The sequence below is a fragment of the Trichoplusia ni genome, chromosome 11, assembly GCF_003590095.1.
Source record: "Trichoplusia ni isolate ovarian cell line Hi5 chromosome 11, tn1, whole genome shotgun sequence".
Lineage (NCBI taxonomy): Eukaryota > Metazoa > Arthropoda > Insecta > Lepidoptera > Noctuidae > Trichoplusia > Trichoplusia ni.
The window spans coordinates 3,117,413-3,141,001 of record NC_039488.1 but is presented as its reverse complement, the minus strand read 5'-3'; the positions used below and the strand labels follow the sequence as shown (position 1 = coordinate 3,141,001).

The window sequence follows — 23,589 nt, the reverse complement described above, 5'->3', positions numbered from 1 at the left end:
ACATAATGCACTTATTATTAAAAGTTGCTTTGTAATAAGTGTATATTTAGTTCTATTTCGATATTTAATAGAAATAGGTATTTACAACAAACCCAACTAGAGTTATTGCTAAATTGCATTAAAATTATAAACTTGAAAGTATGTGAGCTTATTTGAATATTTGTTTATAAATTTTTCACCTCTTCACAAATCGATTTCGATCAAAATTGGTTAAAAATTAGCTGATATCTTAACTCAATGGCTAGGTACTTTTACCGGACAACATAAAGCAGTGAAATGATTTTGCAGCCATAACCGACATCCAGGTCAAACCGCAAACAAAACCTAGTTAAGTATAAATAAGCCTGTATATATATAGAGGAAACCCCTACCCTTAAATTATAGCTTAAATGAATCAGATATGTAAAATTAACAAAATTTCTGTGTATAAATCTATTTTATCAAATAACAACTATTGTACAATTTAATGTGGTATCCCTCGGATAACCTTTTAAAGCACTTACAACCCATTATAAATTATTGCGGCACTGTATTTAGCTGCTAATGTTAAGTTTTATTAGTGTTCTGAGCAAATATAATGAAGCCATAAAACGAAAAACTTTTGTAAATATAAAATTCGACGTTAAACTTCCACAATAAATAAGTCACTTTCACCATGTTATGTTTTTTTCAAGTAACGTTTATGTTTTAGTGATGTTCTTTTGGTCCTTCAAGTGTTTATGATAAAGATTGTAAAAAGAAATCAGGAATTTTATATTGACCTATCTCATAACTTTGCTCAAATGATGAATATCTTACTTAAAGGAGCGATTGATTCGACAATATAAGTTAATTGTTTTTTTTTATGCTTGACACATATTTATGTCACGTGCATAAAGACACCGAGGCTCAGGATAAGCATTCGTGGGTCATTGAAATACTTGTCCTACGCGGGGATTGAGCCCACGACACATCATCATCAGCCTATCGAAGTCCACTGCTGGACATAGGCCTCTCCAAGTGCACGCCACTGAGATCGATTTTCGGCTTCTCGCATCCAGCTCCTGCCAGCCGTCTCGCGCAAGTCATCACTCCACCGTGCCTGAGGACGTCCTACACTACGTCACCACGACACATCGCGCTCTCCATTTTACGAAAAATAATTGCTCGAGATTTAAAAGATCTCTATACCTATATCTAAAAACTTTGAACAAAACCTGCTAATCCATAATGTATTGTATCGTATGCGCATTATAAGATGGCGTCAAAAACATATTTATTCTGAACCGAAGTACTTATAAAATTTTAAGCTAAAGAAGATATTTTCAAAAAATATCCGTCGTCCATAATATTTGTGACTACTCCAAGTGTTGTGCTTAATACGTTTTTGATTTACAGCATTTGTTGTCAAAGCGGCAATAGAAGTACTTCGTCAGTGAAAAATTCAACAGTCTATTTATTATGAGATACAGCCTGGTGACATACGGACGACCAGCGGAGCCTTAATCGAAGGGTTCCGTATCCAATACGGAACATATGTCCACAAATTACATATACGCATTCTTACAGTAAACTGCTTGATAGTGACGGGAAAATTCTACGAAAATAAGCTTTGCTGATTTAGAATAAGTAAGTATTTCAATGCTGTTGACTTTTTAGGTACTCTTTTGTGATAATTTTCGTGGTACAGTCATGAGACTTCACTATTGATGTCTATTTCGTTGCGAAGTAGATCCCTGCGCGGGAAAAATAAGAAAAAGGATATTTTTTTGTCAAGACGTATTCTATATTTCTAATTCAAAATAAAAAAATAAGGGCCAGTCTCAATAAATAAGTCTTAAACAAATACGTTCATATATTTGTGTAAGACTTCAGGGAACGGAAATCCCTAAAACATACTGTTTTAATATATTCGTGATACACATCAAAAGGATTAACTTTCATGATAAATTACGCCGATATGATAACAATACCATTAACTTGGTATATCTATATTATGATGGCTACTTGTTTCACAGAATTCGGATGTAATAATATATGTATTAATATCCGGTGGTAAAGCTAGCCATTGTTGAAATGCAACGACAAAACGCGTGAGATTTTGCATAGAGGCTAGATTAAATCAGAGAGTCTGACAATGCCAGGTTCTGGGTGCCAATGAGGAATCGTCATATGGATGAGAGACTGCATGTCTGTATTGTCATACTGAGAAATAATGAAAATATTAGATATTAATTCAGTATCATTCACATTTTGTACAAGATGGCACCAGGCAGAATGGAAAATACTATTTTTATAATCAATAGTAAAAATGATTTTCCTTGAAATTAAATGTATAATTATATTTTATAATGAGTAGTAATTTTACAAAATGGGTCGACGATATCGGTTATCGGTATTGATATCGGTCGACGACAGAGGTATCAGGTCAAGTCTGGTAGAGGCTGGCCAAAGAGAAGAAAAGAAAGGACAAAGGTTATGTATGGTGATGACGATGATGAATAATTTTATGAAAAATTTTATAAGTACTGCAAATATTTTGTTTGTAACGTTCCTTTCGCAAAAGCCAATGACCTGTCATTACAATGTGTGACTTCACATTTTGTAGGTATCGTATTTTCCAAGTCACTCTACCAAATCCTACTACTCACAGCATTATGATCCATCCATTCCCTCACTCATTTCATTGAATTAATTCCTATATAGTAAGTAGCTACATAATGTACCTAATTATTTCTGGAAGCTTCTTTTGACAGAAAATTGCATTACCCTTATTACTCTGTAAGTATCAAGGAAACGTAGAAAATATTTATATTTTGTTACGAATGCGTTAGTTAATAAAAAGGCTCATATCCGTATGTATTACTTAGCTAAGTTACGTTCTAAAAAGTCTCTTTGTTCAATACTCTTTTTGATAGTGACGTAGATAGTAAGCCTCTTTTAAGGACAACATTTTATCGTGCGTTATTCATACAATACGCTTTTAAAATAGACAAATTTTAAAACAATTTTATCCGGCTTTAAACAATGTATACAAAATACACACGAAAAGAAAACAACTGACGGTAAAAATAGGACGAAAATACTGCATGGAAGTTTTATGAAATGTCGGTCATACCGATTGTCAGTCGAAAGAATTTCAAACGTAGCATTTTAAAACAACTACACCTCGCCTATGACAAGAGGATTAGCCAACATAATGACGCTTGTAAGTTCTCTCAATTTCTGTAGTTCTGCGTTCAATTTTGACAGTGATTATTTTGCTACTTTGCTTTTTTCATATAAAAATAGTTATTTTTCATTTACTTTGGGCTACGGAACATGCAGTATCTACCTAAGCGTAAATTTTTGGTTTTAAATACCGCTATGCGTAGTCAAGACTTTTTGCGCAAACCATTCGACCTCCCTTTACCATCTTATGAGAAACAAAAAACAAATGCTATTCTAATTTCAAATAGTTTTGTATTTTTTGTGCGACTGTGGAAAAAGAGGTTATATACCATACACGTGCCTGTTTATTGGAAGCACAAATTACCTGATTGGTTGATCTTTACTAGTAGTATTACCATGTAATAACGAGACTAACGAGCTATTCAAGCAACAGTCCAATAAATAAATCTTTATTAAAGTTTCTCTGAACAGAAAAGTAATTTGTCCTTCATGTTGTCTGCGTCGGCAACCTGCCGACTTGCTTATATACCATGTACTCGTGCACACCTTGACGTAAATCAAATAGCTTTATTTTTTCTTTGAATATAAACTCTTTGAACATCATCTTCTAAATAAAAATATTTATTCTATGTTACAAAGGCTTACAATTATCTTTGGAATGCTTTAGATTATAATGTTTAAAATTGAAGTTAAACAGCTTAGTACTGGCTGTAAATAAGAATATATTTTACGACACAAGCAATAAGGTCTCTCGGTGTATGTACCTTGTTAATTTAACTACAATTATATACAAAGTTGAACTGAAAGCACGAAGACCATACATTGTTTATCTCATGTAAGCGTCAAGGCATGTTTGTTTTAATTCCAGTATTCATTTACTTCAATAGCAAGATGGAGGACATTTATTTAAATTACTCAAAGTTAATTACTTCGGTTAATTATGAGATTAAGTCGTCGATTTGTAAAGATTGAGAACCGAGTCGTTGACTTTTCTATTTCTGATAATTTCGATTTGTGTTTAATTTGATTACCTTCACAAAACATAATCTAAACAAAATCTGCGAGTTAACCGCAGACATATTTAAGAATTATTTTGAGGAATTCGGTAATTCCATAGAAAAGTCAATAAAGAAATATTCTGTTCACACAAATAGAATTTTCAGTCGTCGGATGGATTCCAGTCGCTAGAACGTTTCAGCGTGTTTCCTTTTCACGAGCCGAACACTTCGTCGAGATTTTTCACGAGCGCAAGCGATGCGCTACGAGCATATTTCAATGCCCACTTGCCGTGGACATTTCGCCGAACTGAGCGCTAAGCATTCCCATTGTATTACTAAATGCACTTATATATCACCACCATCCAAGTAATATTATTACACCTAAGTTATATTATGGATCAGAGGCTAATCTCTACAATCAATAACATTATTTTAAGTTATGGTGTTAGGTGCTTAATAATGAAAGGTTATGAATGGTCCCACAAAGTTAAAGGGATAAATGCGAAGTTTGGCTTACATAATAACATCACACGAGAACAACAACAGATCTCCTTATTGTAAACGCAGTAATTACAGGTTAAAGATGAAACCAGTTAATTATTTCCTCATTTATTTATTAAATATCATAAGCCATGTATAAATACGGTATTTAAACTTTTAAGTAGTAATATGCAACAAGCATATTACTACTTAAAAGCTTCGCGTTGCAGATTAATTATCAAATTACGTAATGGTAATTAACGAATGACACATACATTGAAAAGCTTTATTAAGCTTCAGGGCACTCTATTTATTCCGGTGAAGCCTTTGACCTGGCATTTTCCAACGGTCATTCACGAATCATAGATGATTCAATCGATCGATTATGATGTGCCAATAATTTCGAAAAAAATGTATTTTGTCGTAGTTATTTTATGTGTTTTCCCTAAGACGTTTTTTTTAATTCTAGAAGCAAAATAATATGAGGATAATTTTGTATGAAATATTAAATATATACATTGAACGTCTAAAAAAATATAAAAATCAAATATTAATATTTTGTTTAACCAATTGCCCGGGGATATTGGTGTACGTGATGTACCTGAAACCGATTAAGCCTCAAGTGTGTCCAATCGCACCTATTTGTCATCGTTATCAGATTCCGGTTACTACATAATCGGTGTTCACCATTCACACCTGAAATTGTTATTGAAGCCTATCGTGACACATTTATAGATAATTTTATCACAATTTTGATGTATTACATCGCGACATTAATACTAATGGGATGTTGACCATAACATTTTATACGGAAATTTTAATGTGTCAATATAAATGTTGCTGAGTGTATAATGCATTTTAATGTCATTGCCCGATGAACCAGCCAAAGTAAACACTCGGGCAAGATGTAAACATCTGCTAAATAAACATTCTGACATCACGAATACGATATGAAAACCACAAATAGTTTTATTTTAGAAAAGTTGGCGATTAGCATAAAAGAAAAGGGTTTTTTTTAAGAAAAAATTCAAACTTTTATGTTCTTTTTTAAATATTTATTTGTATTTTAATCATACCATGTTTCACCTATCAACTGGAATATTACAAAAAAGAAACAGCTGAATTGAAAATATTCTCCACTTTGAGCTTCAGTAAAAAAATAAGGCGTAATTTCTGACCAAACGTTTCATAATGTTTAAATTGTAATCTTCCGTTTCTAGTTCTAAACAAATTAAGGAAACTATAAATTTTCTCCCTATACACAATATATAAAAAAAAACTAGTTTTTTAATTCACTTATACTTTTATGCTATTATAAAATAAAAGAACTAACTTAAAAATCGAATGCATCCCTTAACTAATGGCTGCAATAATTACAATTGAAAAAAATCATAAAATAAAAAATCTATCATGTCATTAATCCCAAGTGCAAAAAGTTTAAGGATAAAAAAATCGTTAATCACATACAAAAACCTTAAATTCGTAACGCTACGGCGTAGCATCGTAGCACCGTACAGCACCTACGCAAGTGAAACACGCGGCGTAGCTTACCGCATCGGTATATAAGCCGCGTTCAAACCTCGTACCGTTCATTTGCTTTCAAAAACCATCGAGGGAGACTACGGAAGCACTACATTCAGCCGGTCGGTACACGCAACAGTGATCGTTACCCGTTGTTTCACACAATTGTTCGCTAGTTGACAACTGAATTTGCTTCGTTACTGCTGTATTGTGAAGGTGAGTTTTGAATATTTTGTAAATCATTACTATTGTTTTGTTCTTTAAATTATTTATTATTTTAAATTATTTTTGTGATAAAATAAATTAAAGATTTTCTTTAATTTTATTTTTTTGGCTTGAAAGTAAGAAAAAAAAGCCTTAACAGTTCTATAAAATTAATCCTAAAATTTAAACTGTGTTCTAAACGTGAGATATTAACTTATGTTTTTGTTTTCAAAAAATAAAAAGGTTTCCATATAAAGCGAAATCTTTTAATTTTTTTAATCTGAAGTGAATCAATATATTCTACAAAAAAGACTAAAAATACCGGTTAAAAAATATTTATTTTTAATACTAACATCAGTTACAAAAAAAAATGATGTCATATTTCAATATTGAAATTACGCTCCAATCAAAAAAATACAATGACGGAGTGTCGCCACACAATTATAATCTAAACTAGGCTACTTACAAACAAAAGGCAAACTTTATTAATATTGAGTTACGGCGCCTGTATAGTAACTTCACTTTAATGCACTTGCCAACAACCATTAAATACTTTCCGAACTTACGCCTGCTTTATTAACTAGCTAATATTATTATTAATACCGATGTAAACTCGCGTATACGAACTATTTAATAAACCTTATTTATTTCAACCAAACAGTTGGAACTCTTAAAAGCTTTGCAACAGATAATAAATAAAAAATAAGCGTAATAAAATAGCCACCTTTGATATCAAGATTCTTAATTTAAATCTTAGATTTTTATTTTACTTTTATATCTCAGTGGTTGTCTTCGAAGAGTGATTCTTTTTATTAAATTAAATAATAACGTTTATTTTTTATTTGCACCTGTGATTGTGAATTATGGTATTATTTATATTACATATATTTATATTATATATATAATGTTTTATTTTAATACTAATTAACATACATATATTTTTATTCAATTGATAGACTAGATATTCAAAGTTTATGTTCAGGGACTGAATATTTTGATCAGTAGAAAATAACGTTTATCCGGTTTAAACGTGATGTTTCTTCGATTTTTTTATTTGTCATCATGAGTTCTAACGTAAAAAAGTCTGCATAACATAAGCAAAAAGATTAGCCAACAACAACTTCATTTGAGTTTAATTATCACTTATTCTTGGGTTGGACAAATCGTTCGCGAGTAAATTTAAAGTTCCATTGCCGAAACAAAAGCATAAAAGATTGAAAATGTATTGTTTCAAATACACACTTTTCCAGTAATGTCAGAATATTATTTGTTAAGTGAATTCTTTTCTTAATAAACACCGTTATAAACTCATTGTAGAAAAAAAAACTCTTTTAAACATACTCGACCCTGATAAATTAAAAGGATCTTTTGCTAAGCTTTTTCTAATCTATTGTTCTATAATAAAGGAGTTTAATAGAACCTTTCATATTTTCTGTGTTCAAGTTTTTAAACAACTAACAGATAATTAAAAAGATAATAGGTATTTATGCTATGATAATTAAACAAAAAAACATTTTTTTCTTTTTGGTTTAGCTAAACGATTGAGATTCAAAACAAGGTCGAAAAACAAGAATAAAGTAGAAAATAATGTATTATCAGGAATGGCCATGGTTGTCATTTGGTTGTGAGTCTTTACGGAATTCCTATTTTAATAATTAATTCTGGATTAACAAATATAAACACCGTTATGAAACGCTTTGTAAAAATAATAATGATTAAAGTGAAGTAGGCAAACACACAACAACAATATTTTGTGGCATACTTAAGAGGCGTTAAACTCGTTTTAAAGTTCCAACTTAATGTAAAATTTTGTATCCAATTTAAATATGGTGACTAAATTCAATAATTAAATTAAAAACTTGTAAAACTATTGTGTGAAACATAAAGTGACATTACACTAACTTAAATCAATTAACCTTTGGTTAGAAAACGAATAAACAACAAACAGCGGAGTGGTTAAACGCTTTAAGGTTTAATCGTAAAATAGCATACGATAAAGACTTAAATTTGAATCCTAAGAAACTCTTTGTAATAAAAATAAGGCGACATTATTTACCTTTAACCCGTGCACCGAATTAAAATTACGTTGTTTAAAAATACAGTAACTTAGGAAAAACTAGTTTTTCAATTTTATTAAAATTCTTGAAAAGCTTGAATTAATCCTGCGAAATGTTTTCTTCTCGTTATAAAACTGTCATATGTATATTCGAAGGTCAAAAAGTTACAGATTCAATTTCTATGCGACAACAAACCACTTTGAACAATTCAGAAATGTTTTCATCTCGCGTAGAATTGCAGAAAGGATACAGAAAACTATTTGATTATGAGAGACAGGAAATTTTATGCTCTGACATTTTAAATGACTTTCTAAATAATAAATATTGTTCAAAAGAAAACGAATAAACTGATTTTTAATGGTGAAAATTACGATTAAAACTTAGAACAGTATTATTTAAACACAATCTCAAATCTGAATCATTATACAATATGAGAAAAACGTATTTTTGACTTTACTTAAACACTAAAAATATCCGCTTTAATGTTAACATTACTATGTCCTAAACTCGAAGTCAGGTATTTATTCTGCAAAACAATTATTGGTTTGCGTAAACAAAGACAAAACTTTAACGATGAAAAAGGTTTCTTTTTCCACGTTTGTGCGATCGTGACAACGCATCCAAAAAGGTTTGATGCACTCACGTGTCTTTTTAAATACACACCACTGTTCCAGTTCGGTTTTAGCGCAAATATACAAATTCTGCAGCTATCGAAAGCTTTGCGAATACGACGAATGTTTTTTTATTCGAAAACGAAAAAGCTGACTTTTATAACATAAATATTGAGTCCGATATTTTCTTTTTTTTTAATTTGGAACCGATGATTCCAATGCTCGGTATTTTTTATCGTCCAAGCATGTCAGCGGACATCATCAATTGTTCTCTAAAATAAAGATTCAGGAGTCTGACGTAAGACGTCCCTTTACGAAAGTCAGACCGTGCATGGGATTGCGCCATGCGTCGTCATTCAAACGTACGTAGCGCTGCTCCAGGGTATTAATAGCATAATTAATTCAAAGGATCACTTACAAGTTCTATGAAGGCCCGTCCTTGCCATGCACCCGCCTCAGGTTGCCAGCAATTTCCGGCCTGCATCGGAAAATCAAGAGAAGTAAATGATGTAATGAATTAACTAGTGTAGCTGGTAAGATAAACACAACATGATTAGTAACTAATTTAATATTCATTAACTGGCGTGTTTGTGATCCGCGTAATATGGCAGTGTTTACAAAACGTGTAGGAGTCGACTCATACGATGCTTAATTAACCGGTTTTTAATGAATGGGGTAGTAGTGTGAGTGATTATCCCATCCGTGCGTCGTCAATCTTACACGATGTGAGGTGCGATAAAATCCCTCTTTTACATCTGGAATTTATATCTGCATAATTAACTACAGCATTTACCTAAGGCGCTATTTTCAAATTTATATTTACATAAATCATACGCAAGGACCTAAACTCGAAACAAATCTGTGAGCCACTCAATTATTCAAGAAAAATGGGAAAAGAAAACACATACAAAGTATAATGATTCGGTCGTTATAATAAAAGCATTATGCAATATACTGGAATACAGAGATTTATTTATATTTACTTATGCACTATAAGTGTGTAGGCGATATGCTACGAGTATATATATGATATATTTTTAGCTGTAACGTTTTTTGCTCCTTACATATTGTACAGAGGAAACAATTGTTTTCCCTCATTACACAACCTCATAAGGTTTTGTGTCACAAAAATAGATGAGATAATATTGCCGGTACCCCTAAAGGTGTAACAAGCCATGTTTAATCCCACAACAAGAAACCAGCCCAAGAATAAACTGTTAATATAGTCTTTGACGTAGCATAATAAAGGGCTGAGCCAATGTAACATAATAGAAAATAAATCACAAACCTACAAAGCGGGCTACGACCTGTAATTGGATAAATTTGTTTTCTCTCATCGATGTCCGGCAAAGTCCTTGAGAATATTCAATTTACGAGGAACACACTCGGCAGGAAAAGGTCCCTCTAAATTCACATTTAATATTGGTTGCAAACTTAAGCTAAACAACTGGCCCATAAAATGTTTTATGTAAAATACGTATTACATACATCAGATACAAGTATCTGCATTTATATTGGGGCTCACATCGACCTTTTTTAACAAAGGACGGATAAACGAAATCTTTATTTAAAGTCATTACTTTATTTTTAAAACCTCTTTCACCGACCGCCTTGAGGTTGAATAATAATAATATCATATTTAAAAAACATTGTCTCTCGCTAGGAATACTTCTTGTGTGTTTGACTGACGAAATAATTTGCGTGCAGACAACGTGAAAATTCAAAGATGGTTTTCATAAGAATTTAGCGTTTAGTGAAGCTCTAAATTCTTGATACACAATTCGCACATGATACTTAATTTTGTAATGGAAATTTATAATCATTTTGTATTATGTATAAAAGTTTCAGTAACAATATGTTACGCAAAGAATTATTATGATGAGAGTTTGCACTTTGCTCGGTTGTGTACCGACTATAACATGAGCTTGCATCTTTACGTCAGGGTCGTACTTCCTAGAACATTAGTTATTTAACTGGCAGTGGGCAGGTCTGGGACTCGGTAATAATATGGATTTCTTAATCGATACGGTTAATTGCTTCTGTGTAGATGCCCCGACTGCATAAATATTGAGCTCCTAACTGAAATAGTTTAGTGATTTAAACCATAAGATACGTCAATTAATATACCTATTTCACGTGGTATCAAGATTAGTTATTGAGTATTTTTGAATAATAAAACTTAAAAGTCTGTTAGATAATTCCCAAAAAGTAACAGATGTGTTCAAAAAATGAACACGATATGTTGAAAGTGAAGTTATAAGCTCTACCAGACTAGCCCGGCGGGCGTCTGGCTGATTAAAAAATAAACAGATGTTTAGATTTTTTTAGTCAAGCCCTTCTTCTATTTAAAAATGTACCACTATAAAAGCTCGTTCTACGTCCCTAACGCCCAAAGCTGACAGGTTAAATTACTAACCAAAGTAAACAGGTTTTATTCAACGATTACCGAAAATTCAACTTAGCCAAACTTAAACCGCGGCTTTAACCTATTTCCCTCGACGGTACGAAAGAGTTATAAAGGGATTAATAAAGTTATTATAAATTGAGCACTAAAACCTTCAGATACACTTTCAATAACAACTTATTTAAATGCGACCTTCTCGAGGGTTATTAAAAAACGGTAAAACGCTTATTGCACCTAGAAACTCATATTTAACAACGTATGAGACGGGAGCGATTTACTATATGCAAGCTATTCGTTCAGCTTGATCGCTTTTGCATATTAATACGATGTCGCTCACTCACAATCGCTGGCTGCAGACGCTTTGCGTATCTTATCTGCATCGAAGGCAATAAAATTGTAATTAAGATACCGCTTTCTATTAAGATTGATGTGATTTTTCTGAAATAATTTAAATTATATTATGGTAGCTGTCCTTCGCGATTTCGATGGTTTTTTTTTAAGTTTCGTGAGCTTTTCTTATTTTCTGTGGGTACAACGACCTATGCTAAATTATTTACTGAAAAAAAAAATACTGGAGCGAATACTCAGCTATCTAAACATGTACCTATCACAAAATTTCAACGATTAGTGTATTATTTGGTTAATATTTTACAAAAAAGCAGTTACTCTTCTACATAGTTATTTTGGTTTTGTTACTTTCTTTGTACAATAAAATATAAAATAAAACAAGTAGTAGTACGTTTGTAAACGTCATTTTTAAGTGATTTGAATTTTTAGTGAAAGTTAATAAATCCCCCGTTATTCATTACTCGCCCCAGCCCCTATCATATTCTCGTACGTACACTGCCATGCACTACCTTATTCACCCGCATCACAGAACTACCTGTATATTAATGAACCGCTAAAGTTTCCCTCCATAAACTTCTTGTAAGGCTTTATTTCTAACTCCTACATGTTTCGTATAAGAAAACCTTGCAAAACGCGGGTACCAATAGCACGAAACGCTACCAAACTTAGATAAGTGAATACCTACTTACAACTGTAACTTGATTGGGATTTCATAAATACCTATTTTTTTTATCATGAACGTGTTCTAGTCATTGGCTACATGAACTGGGATGCTTTTGTAAGACGACTAAAAAATCACGGTGTATAAGTGAAAGCATCCACTACACGACCGCTAGTCGCAAGTGACGCTTATCAATGCAACTCTATTATTTGTAACTAAACGTATATTCCAATACCATACAAATTACATTGTCCTTCGATATCAACAGCGAGCCATCAATTTGCATATAAAATTGATCAGATTATAGAATATGAAAGATTTTCTCGAGAAAAATAAGACTATTCGAATGCAGGGTTCGTCTCTCAATCGCCATAATGTATATTTGAAAAGGCATTATTTTGTTGCAATACGAGCCGAGTTTTAATACCAGCTGATGCGTTAGTCTTTTGTTGTAGTACACGGTACACATAGTTTTGTTTTATAGCCATTGTTACAAAAAAAACTTCGTAACAATGGCAAAATATTTTGCATAAATTTTACGTGTCTGGTCCACTGGCGCTTTTCATATGGCAACACAATGATATCTCCATTTCACTATGAGAAAACGTGTAGTGTATCGATAAATAGTGTCTCACATATCCAATTACTTGTCAAGGCGATTCCAAATCCGTAGGGTGACCGTAATTTGCGCGCTTTGTGATACGAACCCCACTGGGATGTTATGAAGAAGTATGAGAAAGGTACCTAATACCCTTTACCTCTATAATGGATTCAATTTCTTTTTGTCAATGTATGTACATAAAAAGATCAATTTACGACTGTATATAGAACGGCTGTTTCATAAATGTATTTGAATAAACGCAAAATATTTCGGTTACTGATTAAGAATTTAATTTCTCGATATAGAAACAATCCAGGCATTCTATTCGCATTTTGTTATTATTTTAAATTCAGAAACAACATTCATACTAATCGTACTCAAAGCTTGAATGACGAAAATATTTGGTACGACATATAAATTCGTGTCTTTAAATCATAATTTTTAATTAAAATCTCTCAATTTTTTAATAAACCTAATATCATGGAAATTACTTAAGAAACTGATCCCATTTAGGTATTTGTAAAGACTATCAGGTTTAGATACCTAATATCGTATTTTCTGCGTAAGAAGTCTCTGATGCCAAATTAAATTTCTGCAATAGCTTTTTGAAAACATTGCCATGAAAAGTAATTTCAAGTTCTAAGATACCTCATCAGACAAAAACGTCGTTTGCATATTATTTAGCGTTTTCTTACAGAACCGTTTATAAACACCCTGTATCCCGCTGACGTATTAAAACCGCTAATAACAGAATTAATTAAATAAATCCTTTTTTAATGTGTCGCATATGAGTTTATTTGCCGTGTGTCTGACGTGTTGACATCGGTGAAGATCCGGGTAGGAAAATAAAACAATGGATGAGACCAGCTGTCCCGAACAGGTTGTGTTAGCCTACGTAAATATCAATATAAGGGCAAGGGTGTAATGTAGACACGCTTAACGAGCTCCCCCGTCTACGGTAGACTTATACAAACATATTACATGTAAACTTCTTTGTAGAACATACGATAAAACTTTGAACGTAAGGTTAAAACTTTTTAAATTTATGAATGGATAACAAATTAAGTGAGATTCATTTTGTATTACGTAGGAGGTAAAACTGTGGGAAGCTTGATGAAGAATTATTTACATTAAAATTGTGAATAATATGAAACTCATTTTATTACAACATGAATGTATAATACGGTTACATACGTGAAGAAAAAGCAAAATATAAGGCTCTTAATATGTAAATACTCAATAATTGGTATAGCTATCGCTAATAGGGATCTATTTGAATTTTAAACATAGAACATTTGTGTTTCGGATTAATTTTAAGGAACAATTTAAAACAGATTGCGCTGTTATTTGTTTAATCATGAAACGATATAGTTTTTTTTTTAATTACTTTTTGCTATGTTTACATTATATCAGTTTGTCCAATCTGTATGTAATTGAATTCAAGTCTTTTCATCCGAAGATGATAACAACGTTGTTTATATTTGACAAACGCGACGTTACTAAACATAATTATTTACTATTAATAAACTCATGGTTAACGAGAAATCGTAAAAGTGTCATGAAAGGAAAACTCTTTCCAACGGTGGAACCCAAGGCAGGCTTACAAGAAACATAGTGCGACTCACAAATAATTAATAAAATTAATTCAAGAAAGAAGAAGAGAAAAAAAAATCTGCCTGAATTATTTCTGCCTAAGGCTGGTTGAATCGTAGATAGGACAATTAATTTTTTCACGCATCGTTTTTGGAATCGATGTAGTGGAGCAATCATAAATGTAATAGGTGTCCATTAAAAAAAATGTTTGCCTTTGTGACGCAAGTCCCACTCGCACTTGACCTGTTATTTTAATTTACTGAAAACTGAATAATAAATAGGTACTCGACTACCCTTTGCTTACAGCTCTGAGAAAAGTCCATTACTTTTATAAAATCTTTCTTGTTCCAGTAACTCTGAAGCAATCATTTCCAATCGCTTTAAAAGGACTTTATAAAAACAAAACAAAATAGTGATTTTATAAGTAGTTCTACAGTCTTAAAAAGTTTAAATTGTCCAGGGATTATTTTATAAAAAATACTTGGCCTTATCGTATTTTAATCACTTCGTAATCCTTTTAATAGAAACTCTTTTGTTTTTGTATTTGAACGTGCCTAAAAATCATTGACGTACAACTAGGCCCCGATTACATTTGAAATTATGCTTATTCCCTTAAGCATTATGCCAACACAATAATTGAAAATTCATTGTATTGACCTTGAGTGTACCGTCCCATACTGCATTTTCAATTATTGTGTAAGAAAAATGCTTAAGAGAATATGAAAAGTGTCTTTCTAAGGCAATTTTCATTCATTCATCGGCCATTGTAAATAGCAGAATTGGGGCCCTGGGCTGCAAAAGAATCAGCTGTGTTTCCATTATGTTTACGAGGGTATGGCGTCAAAGTCCTTGTACATGTACCATCACGACCGTCCCTTAAAGATTTTATGAGGTCAGCCCTTAAGTAAGTAGTTTTACTATTACTACTGATGTGACGGAGTTCTTACCAAAACAAGGACCTTTTATCCCCTTTTTACCTTTTTTATCCAACTTTATATTTAGGTAAAGCAAATAAAATTAAAATTCAAGTAACAAATTTTGTATTTTTCGTCTGACGGATCCTTTCATTTCGCTAATTGCCATACATTCTTCCCTATTTAAAGAAATCTTTTAATAATTTAGGAAGAAAGAAATTTCGGTTCAAATTAAATAAAACTTTTTAGTTTTTATGTATTTTTAGAACTCTTAGGTGTTTATTTTCGTACCCCAAAGCGGTATTTAAATAAAAAATATCAAGTTAATCATGTAATGTAATAATAAACATTGCGACCGAATTGAGAACTTCCAACTTTTTCAAGTCTTAAATATCAAAACTGGAATTGCAAGTAGAAAAATCACAGAACTTGTAGCACAACTTGTTGAAAATTAACGCTGTCATCTGCATTCAAACTTCACTTGAATTACAATTTGTCTAAAGCTTAAAATTCCAGAAGACTATGGCACGTACCATTGTACACATCGTAATCATAATTACTGTGTGTAGAATGGTAAAAATGGTATCATTATTATAGATATTATATCGTTTGTTGCAGTGAAGAAGTCAACATGAAAGCCGGTGCGTGCAACGTTTACATGGCCATCGTCGCCGCCTCGTTAGCCTTGCTGTTTGTTTCAGTCAGCGCGGCGCCCATGGTAAGTGATGCTACATAGCACATTGTACTTAGTCCCTACTTGTATGATATAATTAAAGTGCTGAGGTACTTAATTGTAGGTAAAAGGTAATAAATAAACTTTCATATCAGCCAGCTACTAGCCTACATGAAGGAGATGCCAAGCCCAAAAAAAAACAATCTAGTTTTAAACCTATTCCTTTTTCAAGCCTGTTGAGAGAAATGAGTGGACCTACATAGTAAACCTCTAAGGTCGAGTCGCTGAATGTATTCTAAAACATATGTTGACAAGTCATAGGAAATGAACTTCTATAGTTACACAAACGGTATTTTTCCAATATCCTGTGTGATATTAAAATTACTGATGCAAACGACTAGCAAGTGACGTGGTTTTAATAATTTTAGTAGAATTGCCCTGTGTGGGCGCAATTTACCAAAAGCGTATATAGTTATGTAGTAATCGTGGAATCGGAATCATATAGCTTTGTGGAAGAGGTCAACCTGACCAAGTAGAAACCGGTCCAGTTGTTTATGCTCAACCAAACATTTTACACGATTCGTGGCGTCCAATCTACAGGATATGAAACAATTAGGTACAGGATCAAAGAGGATTTGACATTTGATGAAACTTCTTGGTAAGGTGAGGTTCAAAACCATGAACAGGAATTATTCGATTATATTATCTAATCAAGTGTTAAGGAAATGATGAAGGGACTGAAACTTTTTAAATTCGATAATTGTTAACTGAGCTGTTTGAAATATTTTTATTTATCTGAATAATCATACATAATCGCAACTCCGTCACGTCAACTCATGATTAAGGACTCCGGTTGTGTCCGAAATTAATCGGGCAATCCCGATAAATACGCGTGAGTAAAGCGTTGCATCATTTAATAATAAATCATTCTCCCGATGGTTACCTTTACCATTAAAAAGTTTTTTTTTAATGAAAAATATAATCTTCATTATTATACTCGAGATGGAAGCATATCATACTTAAATAGGAAAAAAGATCTCATTCACATAGCACGCAACACGGACACAGTAATTAGTATGAGCGTAAAATACTTTGTAAAGGTGACTGGCGAGGGCTCCTAAATTACATCATAATAATTAATGTAAAAGATCTTATAAAGGCACTTTGGCGAAAGTCCTTTAGCTAAAAATTCAGAAGCGCGAACACGGACTGTCTTGGAGGGGAATATTTATGTTAATACAGTTACTGGTAATTAATTAAGTATCAAATTGATTTTATCGCAAAATTAACAAATGACTTCAGGAATAGATTAGTAATTCTTATTCTATAAGAGAAATTGCGAACACAATGGGTATGCTTAGAACACACTCAAGCTTAAAGCAAGTGGTCGCAGAAATTTTACCCTAACAAGCAGGATTTATGCTCCAACCGGACAAGTAGGTCTTTTGTTCTGCTATTGCCTGCCATGCAATTTAATTAAGTATTTAAATCCCAAATTCAAATGGTCAATAGGGAGAACGTTAATACAGTCAAAATATTTACATAAGGAAACTTAGTAAAGTGCGGGCAGTTTGTGGGCGGGTTAGTTGTGGCGATTTGGGCTGTTCCATAATAGTCGTGTGTAATACCGGCTGTTTGGTATAGCCTGAAGGTTGTGTTGTTTGTTTAGGAGGCAGAGGACGAACAGTCGGACAACAGTTTGGCGGCTCACCCGGACGGCGAGATGGAAATGTCGGGGCCCTGGGATGCCATCAACACCGCGGCGCTCCGTAAACTGTTGCTTCAACTTGATGCTGAAGAGAGGTGAGTAGATTCAATAATAGTTCTTCTTAAATAATGGTTACAATTCCTCTAGTCGTCTAGAGGTTTCTAATAACGTATTTACTGTTTGTCGCAAAAATCAGAAATAATTAGATGGCATATTGCTTAATTAAACAGAAATCCAATAGAATAGCAATTGTACTTAAATTGTTTTTCACGTAGGAACTTCATTGCCTATTGTCCATACTAAGGCCAAGAAAAGACAATTGTTCTTTCCACTATACATTTGTGGCCATTAGAAATCTGTAAAATTAATCATAACTCGGTCACAGAAACATTAATCTTGATATATTTGGTCGTCGGAAAAGTATATTTAATTGTTTTAATTTATACCTATCAGGGAGACAATGTCTTTCGGCAGAAGTCATTAATAAGGTCTTGAATTGGAAGCGAGCATGATTTATGTATATTGTACTTTGTGGACGATGAAATTATAATTCGCTTTAATTGGTATTCTATTTACCAAGTATTTCGGCCCATGCAAATCATTTAGACTATTTTAGACGAACTGAAGATTATTCTCAATCTATATTTAGTAAGTCTATCTCGTGTAGTTTCAGCATAATTTTCGAGTTGTTACAAACAACACGAGTGTACAAACTACGTGGAGTTGCCTCTCTTAGTCCGAAGGCTTAAATTACTTTGTGTTTAGCTGGAAACCTCGCTACCTTTAAATAGTAGGGAGTTGTTCGGAAACTAAAGGACTATTTGCTACATCTCATCTCACAGCTGTCCTCTCATTTCAAAGGAAGACAAAGTTCAGTTGCTAAAGTTATACAACCTCTATGGTAATTAAATTATCATAACTTTATGTAAATATAACATACATACCTCTATAACAGGTACCTGCCTGTTGAGTATTATTTAAATAATTATTCCTCTAAATGTCTTCTTAGTAGAATTGACAGAATTTTTCGAAGTCTTGTTCTAACAGTCATGATTAAAAGCACATATATAATAAAGTAAACAAAAGCAAGATATATCTTTGTATATTTCGAAATTTGCACGTTCCGCCAAAGTTACCAAGAATGTGTAAAATAAAACTATGTACCTGTCATGAGCAAATTGGAAATGCTCTCCCTGTGGGCAGGGCCGACAGTTTCCGACATATAATAACAGAATTATCTAAAGATTATTACACCATTAAAGAATTGAAAAGTACTTTAAGGTAAGCTTCTTAAGAAAAGTTATATTGAACGCAGAAAGTTATTCTAAATCACTTTTGTGAGCACTTATGAAAAAAGGTGGAGTGCTTACATCATTTGGAATAATAAGTTTGAAAAAAGGAATGTCTTCGGGGTATTTCATTGATTTCTATGTGATAATAGGAATTAGGAACAAGTTAACAACTTTAACGCATATTCAGACTATTTAAATTTTTTACTAGGTTTTTTCTTTTTGTTTTATTCTTAGTTCTGGCATTTTTTGTACAGCCAGGAGTCAAGTTTGTATATAGTTTATTCTTATGTGATTATTATGTTGTTTTAAGTACCTACAAAATGCGCTATTATTAATGCTCATTCGTCCTATTCATCAAAACTAAATTCATTTATGAAATTAATTGAAATGCCGCTAAATCTCATTACTCCTAGATAAATTGTTGAATAATTTAACTGAATAGGCGATAACCGATGTGATTAAGTAATTTATTTCACATTTAAGTTTATTTTAAACAATATTCATTAAGGATGCACTTAGAAAATTAGTGTACGTGCAGGTGAAAAGTTAGTGTCAATTTTTTATAAGATCCGACTGATAGACAAATGACTCGTCCTTCTTCCAAACTTCTTTATTTTGCGATTTCTGACCAACGCCGTGAGAAGTATTCAATTATTAAAAAAAATGAAGTCGGACTCGGTCACTTAGATTTTACCTTCCATGCATAGCACACTTCCAAATCATTTCTTTTCCAATTCAAAACAACGACATTAAGATAGCGGATGTTTGTTTGAACTGTTTAGATAAACAATGGATCTAAGTCAGAAACTTTATCACCAAATAGCTTTTTAGTACATTATTTGTTTATAGTAGAGATTTAGTAGAAAGTTTCCTTTTGTTCATTACAATATTTCTCAAGGCGTTTAAATAAGAACGAAAATAGAAATTTCCACGTACATTTATACCCTCACAAAACGGCATTCCATTAACCTTATAAACGCACATAAAAGGACCTAAATAAATTACCTAGGAATATATATTAACATGATGTGAACACCAAGCACTTATAGGACGTATTGCATAAAACACAACGGCATAATCATTTCTGATTGATTCCGTTGCATATTCGATATTTCATAACTTGATTTACGAAGAAATAACGTAATATGTTTCGGTGTCAACAAATAGTATTTTAACATTTTCCTCATTACGTTTGCATGAAAAAGTCGTTGCAGCTAAAAAGCACAAACTTGTATGCTGTTTTCAATAAGTTCAGTTAAATATGCACAGCTGTACCAGGTATCTAAGCAATGGGCTATGATTGGACCTGTGAGCTATGTCTCGATTCAATCTCGAAAACCAGAAAGAACTAGTTCAACCTTTCTTTTCAATTTCTATTTTTAAATCCAATTTCAAATTAAAGAGATGTTTCCGAACGGTTAATCTTCGAAACGTAGCTCAGTTAGGTCGAGTAAAAAATTGAAATCCCTCAGTAAATACTCAGATAGTTTAAAATACCGTAAAAACTAAAATGCCGAGTAATATAGGTTTTAATAGAGAGAATTTCCAATCTGAACAGCCGCTGACGCGCAAAGCGACCGCGAGTGAAATAGCTTTTTGAAATCTTGATTGAAATTGTATGTTTAAAGATGCTTGTTTCCTTTATAATGCGTTGCCGTGTTAATCTGTTCTGTTAGGTCCGTATACATTGTTAGCACGAAGCAGGTTATTAAACGCAATTATAATTTCCATTTGTCCTTATTAATTGAGTTGTGACGTTGAAAGTTAGAATGGCATAAACTGTGTAGAATGGTATGGTAAATGGGAATATGTGTCGTAAGACTATTCAATGTCATTTTCTTTTCATATGAATGCCTATTTAAATCCAGTGAAGGAGTTTTGTTATTCTTTATGTGATTCGTGTAAATTCATCGGTATTTGTATGTCATGGAATCTTCTGCACAGTGGTTTATGGGTCTGTTGTCAGCAGGATGGGCAGGGTGTCCCGCTCGTGGCCGCAGGCGGAGCCCCGCGGCTGGGGCCTGCGGGCGCTGGACGGGCGCCTGGCGCGCCAGTGGCGGGCAGACAAGCGGCAGGGCCGCTTCCGCCAGTGCTACTTCAACCCCATCTCCTGCTTCCGCAAGTGAACGCCACCGACTCAACGACGCACCGCCCCTCCGACCTAGTTCTAACACATGATTACTTAGACAAACATTCATAGCAAATAGATTAGCAAATAACACGACACCATTCTGAAACGACTGCGAGAAATGTGTCAAATTATTTATCGCTGTCCAACAATCGTTTCATAATGAGATCGTTGGACAACTTGCAATGTAAATAGCATACTTTAACCCTGTTGATGTTAGCTCAAATTATACACAAAATATTAAAAAAAAATAGTCAGACTTGTGTCAAATAAAGTAGTTTCATTGATGTTTCTTAAGGTATCGGCCGTGTAAAGTGACATCTACTTAAAATATTTCACGATTCATGTATTAACGGATTAACCCTTCACTCGGCGACAGTGTTCATGAGATTAATTAACTACGTTCTATTACTTACCTACCTAAGTAGACTGTATCTGTCTAGTCATAGTATAAAGTCCTTCTAGGTCGTGGCAAACATAATTTAAGGGTGATAATTATATTTTTTCTTAGACATAACTTCCATTAAACTCTATTAAAATATAAATTGTGGTTACTTATGCAAAAATAGCCTTTTTTCTCGCTTTTGTTCCTCGTATTTACATCATTATAAATTATGTCTCCATGTATTATGAGTACTTATTTATACATATTTAAAACTAATGTAGATAAGTGTTATTAATATTAATAAAGTAATCAATGAAATAAATTTTTGTTTGTCTACTCAATGTTTTATTCCTGTAAAACCTTACCTGATGAAATTGATAGCTATATATAGACCATATCCAAGATAATACTAAATAAAATGTCGCCCTTACCCTTGTCAATTCAAATGTAGAGTCGAATATACATTTTAGTCTGTTGAGGGCCATTCCTGGAGTACTAAACTTGAAGGTTCGAGGCAAAAAACAATCCCTAATAACAACCTTGTGAAAAACTTCTGTCCTGGCTGGTAGCGTAGATTTGTTAGGTCTGCGCATGTAGTAGACATAGTCTGTCAGTTCATGCCGCCTAACATTAAAAAAAAATAGCTGTCAAAAAGTAAAAAAAAGATTAAGTACCGCTTTGTATTTTGTAATACGAAAATATCCGGTGAGAACCAGGAAAAGTTTAACAATACGTAATTCGAAATAGTTTGTCAATTTCATTGGTCTCATATAAAATTTAATATACTTCCATAGGTCAGACCTTTTCGCGGTGTAACTGTTGTCAATGTTTACTCGAAAAGGTTTATCCTTTGATAACTGTCCCTCAAATCCCCCTTCATATAAAATTACAAACTGATAAAACCTATAATTATTGAGCAACACTGAAAGTTCTGTAAGGTTTGAAGTCGGCTATAAAATCATTAGAAATAGGAAATGTAAGCAAGATTTTAGAAAGTTCCACTCTGGACGTACATTTAAATACAAAATTCCAGACTGTTGGTCGGACTAATTTAATTACCTTAACTTTTTATTTATTTATTTAATCATTAACAATTTACATTGTATTTGACATTTAATGAGATGAGATACGATACAAAAACAAAACATGCAGAAGAATTAAAAACAAAATGAATACATTCATAGTTAGGTATAGATTAACAATAATAACAACAACACAACATCCAAAGAATTATTCCAGCTAAAAACATACATAAGATAATAAGTAATAACATTCCACACAATAACAGTTTCAACAATTATCACATTATTTTTTTCATAACTAAATATCATTCCCTTTTCTAAAGTTCATCAATTGAATACAAACATTTTTCCAACAGGAAATTCTTAAGTTTTCTTTTAAATGAAACTGTGTAAAAGGCACATTTCAATTCCTCAGGTAGCCTATTAAATATTTGTACTGATTGGTATTGAGCACAATGCTTAGCAATTTGAAAGTGTGGGATATTATTTATTTTTTCTACGCGTGTTTTCCCTTGCCTGTCTATCTTCTTCGGTTTCATAGTCGTGAATATACCTCTTAAAAGTGAGCAGTAACACGAGTACGTAAAGACTGGGCACAGTAAGAATACCTACCTACCTTGAAATGCGGTCTACAGCTTTCCCTTTGCGAAATTCTTACAATACTACGTATCGCTCGTTTCTGAAGAATGAAGGCTCTTTTACAATTATATTCATAGTTATTTCCCCAAAACTGTATGCTATACCTTAATTTTGACTCAACAAGAGCTACACCATTATCAAATGTTTTTTATTTATTTCATCCCTTAGGGTTCTTAATGCATAACATGCAGAAGATATAG

The 23,589-nt window shown here is 32.8% G+C and overlaps 1 protein-coding gene across 3 annotated transcripts; it reads left to right on the top strand.

Annotated features, from left to right (window-relative positions):
• Positions 1-6,212: 6,212 nt before the first annotated feature.
• On the top strand, positions 6,213-21,968 carry LOC113498718 (allatostatin-like). 3 transcript variants are annotated; one of them, XM_026878842.1, is made up of 4 exons: positions 6,213-6,365; positions 16,166-16,260; positions 17,885-18,018; positions 21,182-21,968. In XM_026878842.1, exons 2-4 carry the CDS (start codon positions 16,174-16,176, stop codon positions 21,339-21,341), a joined length of 381 nt encoding a protein of 126 aa, XP_026734643.1. In that variant the 5' UTR covers positions 6,213-6,365; positions 16,166-16,173; the 3' UTR covers positions 21,342-21,968. The 3 variants fall into 3 exon arrangements, with proteins under 3 accessions (XP_026734643.1, XP_026734642.1, XP_026734644.1); XM_026878841.1 differs by having other exon boundaries at positions 16,161-16,260; XM_026878843.1 differs by having other exon boundaries at positions 6,214-6,365; positions 16,161-16,260; positions 21,185-21,427.
• The last annotated feature ends 1,621 nt before the right edge of the window (positions 21,969-23,589 follow it).

What these genes read in the sequence shown, in the direction of transcription:
- LOC113498718 (XM_026878842.1), top strand. Translation starts at nt 16,174, where the DNA reads ATGAAAGCCGGTGCGTGCAACGTTTACATGGCCATCGTCGCCGCCTCG. An exon ending in CAGTCAGCGCGGCGCCCATG is followed by an intron (nt 16,261 to 17,884) that starts GTAAGTGATGCT and finishes TTGTTTGTTTAG; the next exon opens with GAGGCAGAGGACGAACAGTC. An exon ending in CAACTTGATGCTGAAGAGAG is followed by an intron (nt 18,019 to 21,181) that starts GTGAGTAGATTC and finishes GTCTGTTGTCAG; the next exon opens with CAGGATGGGCAGGGTGTCCC.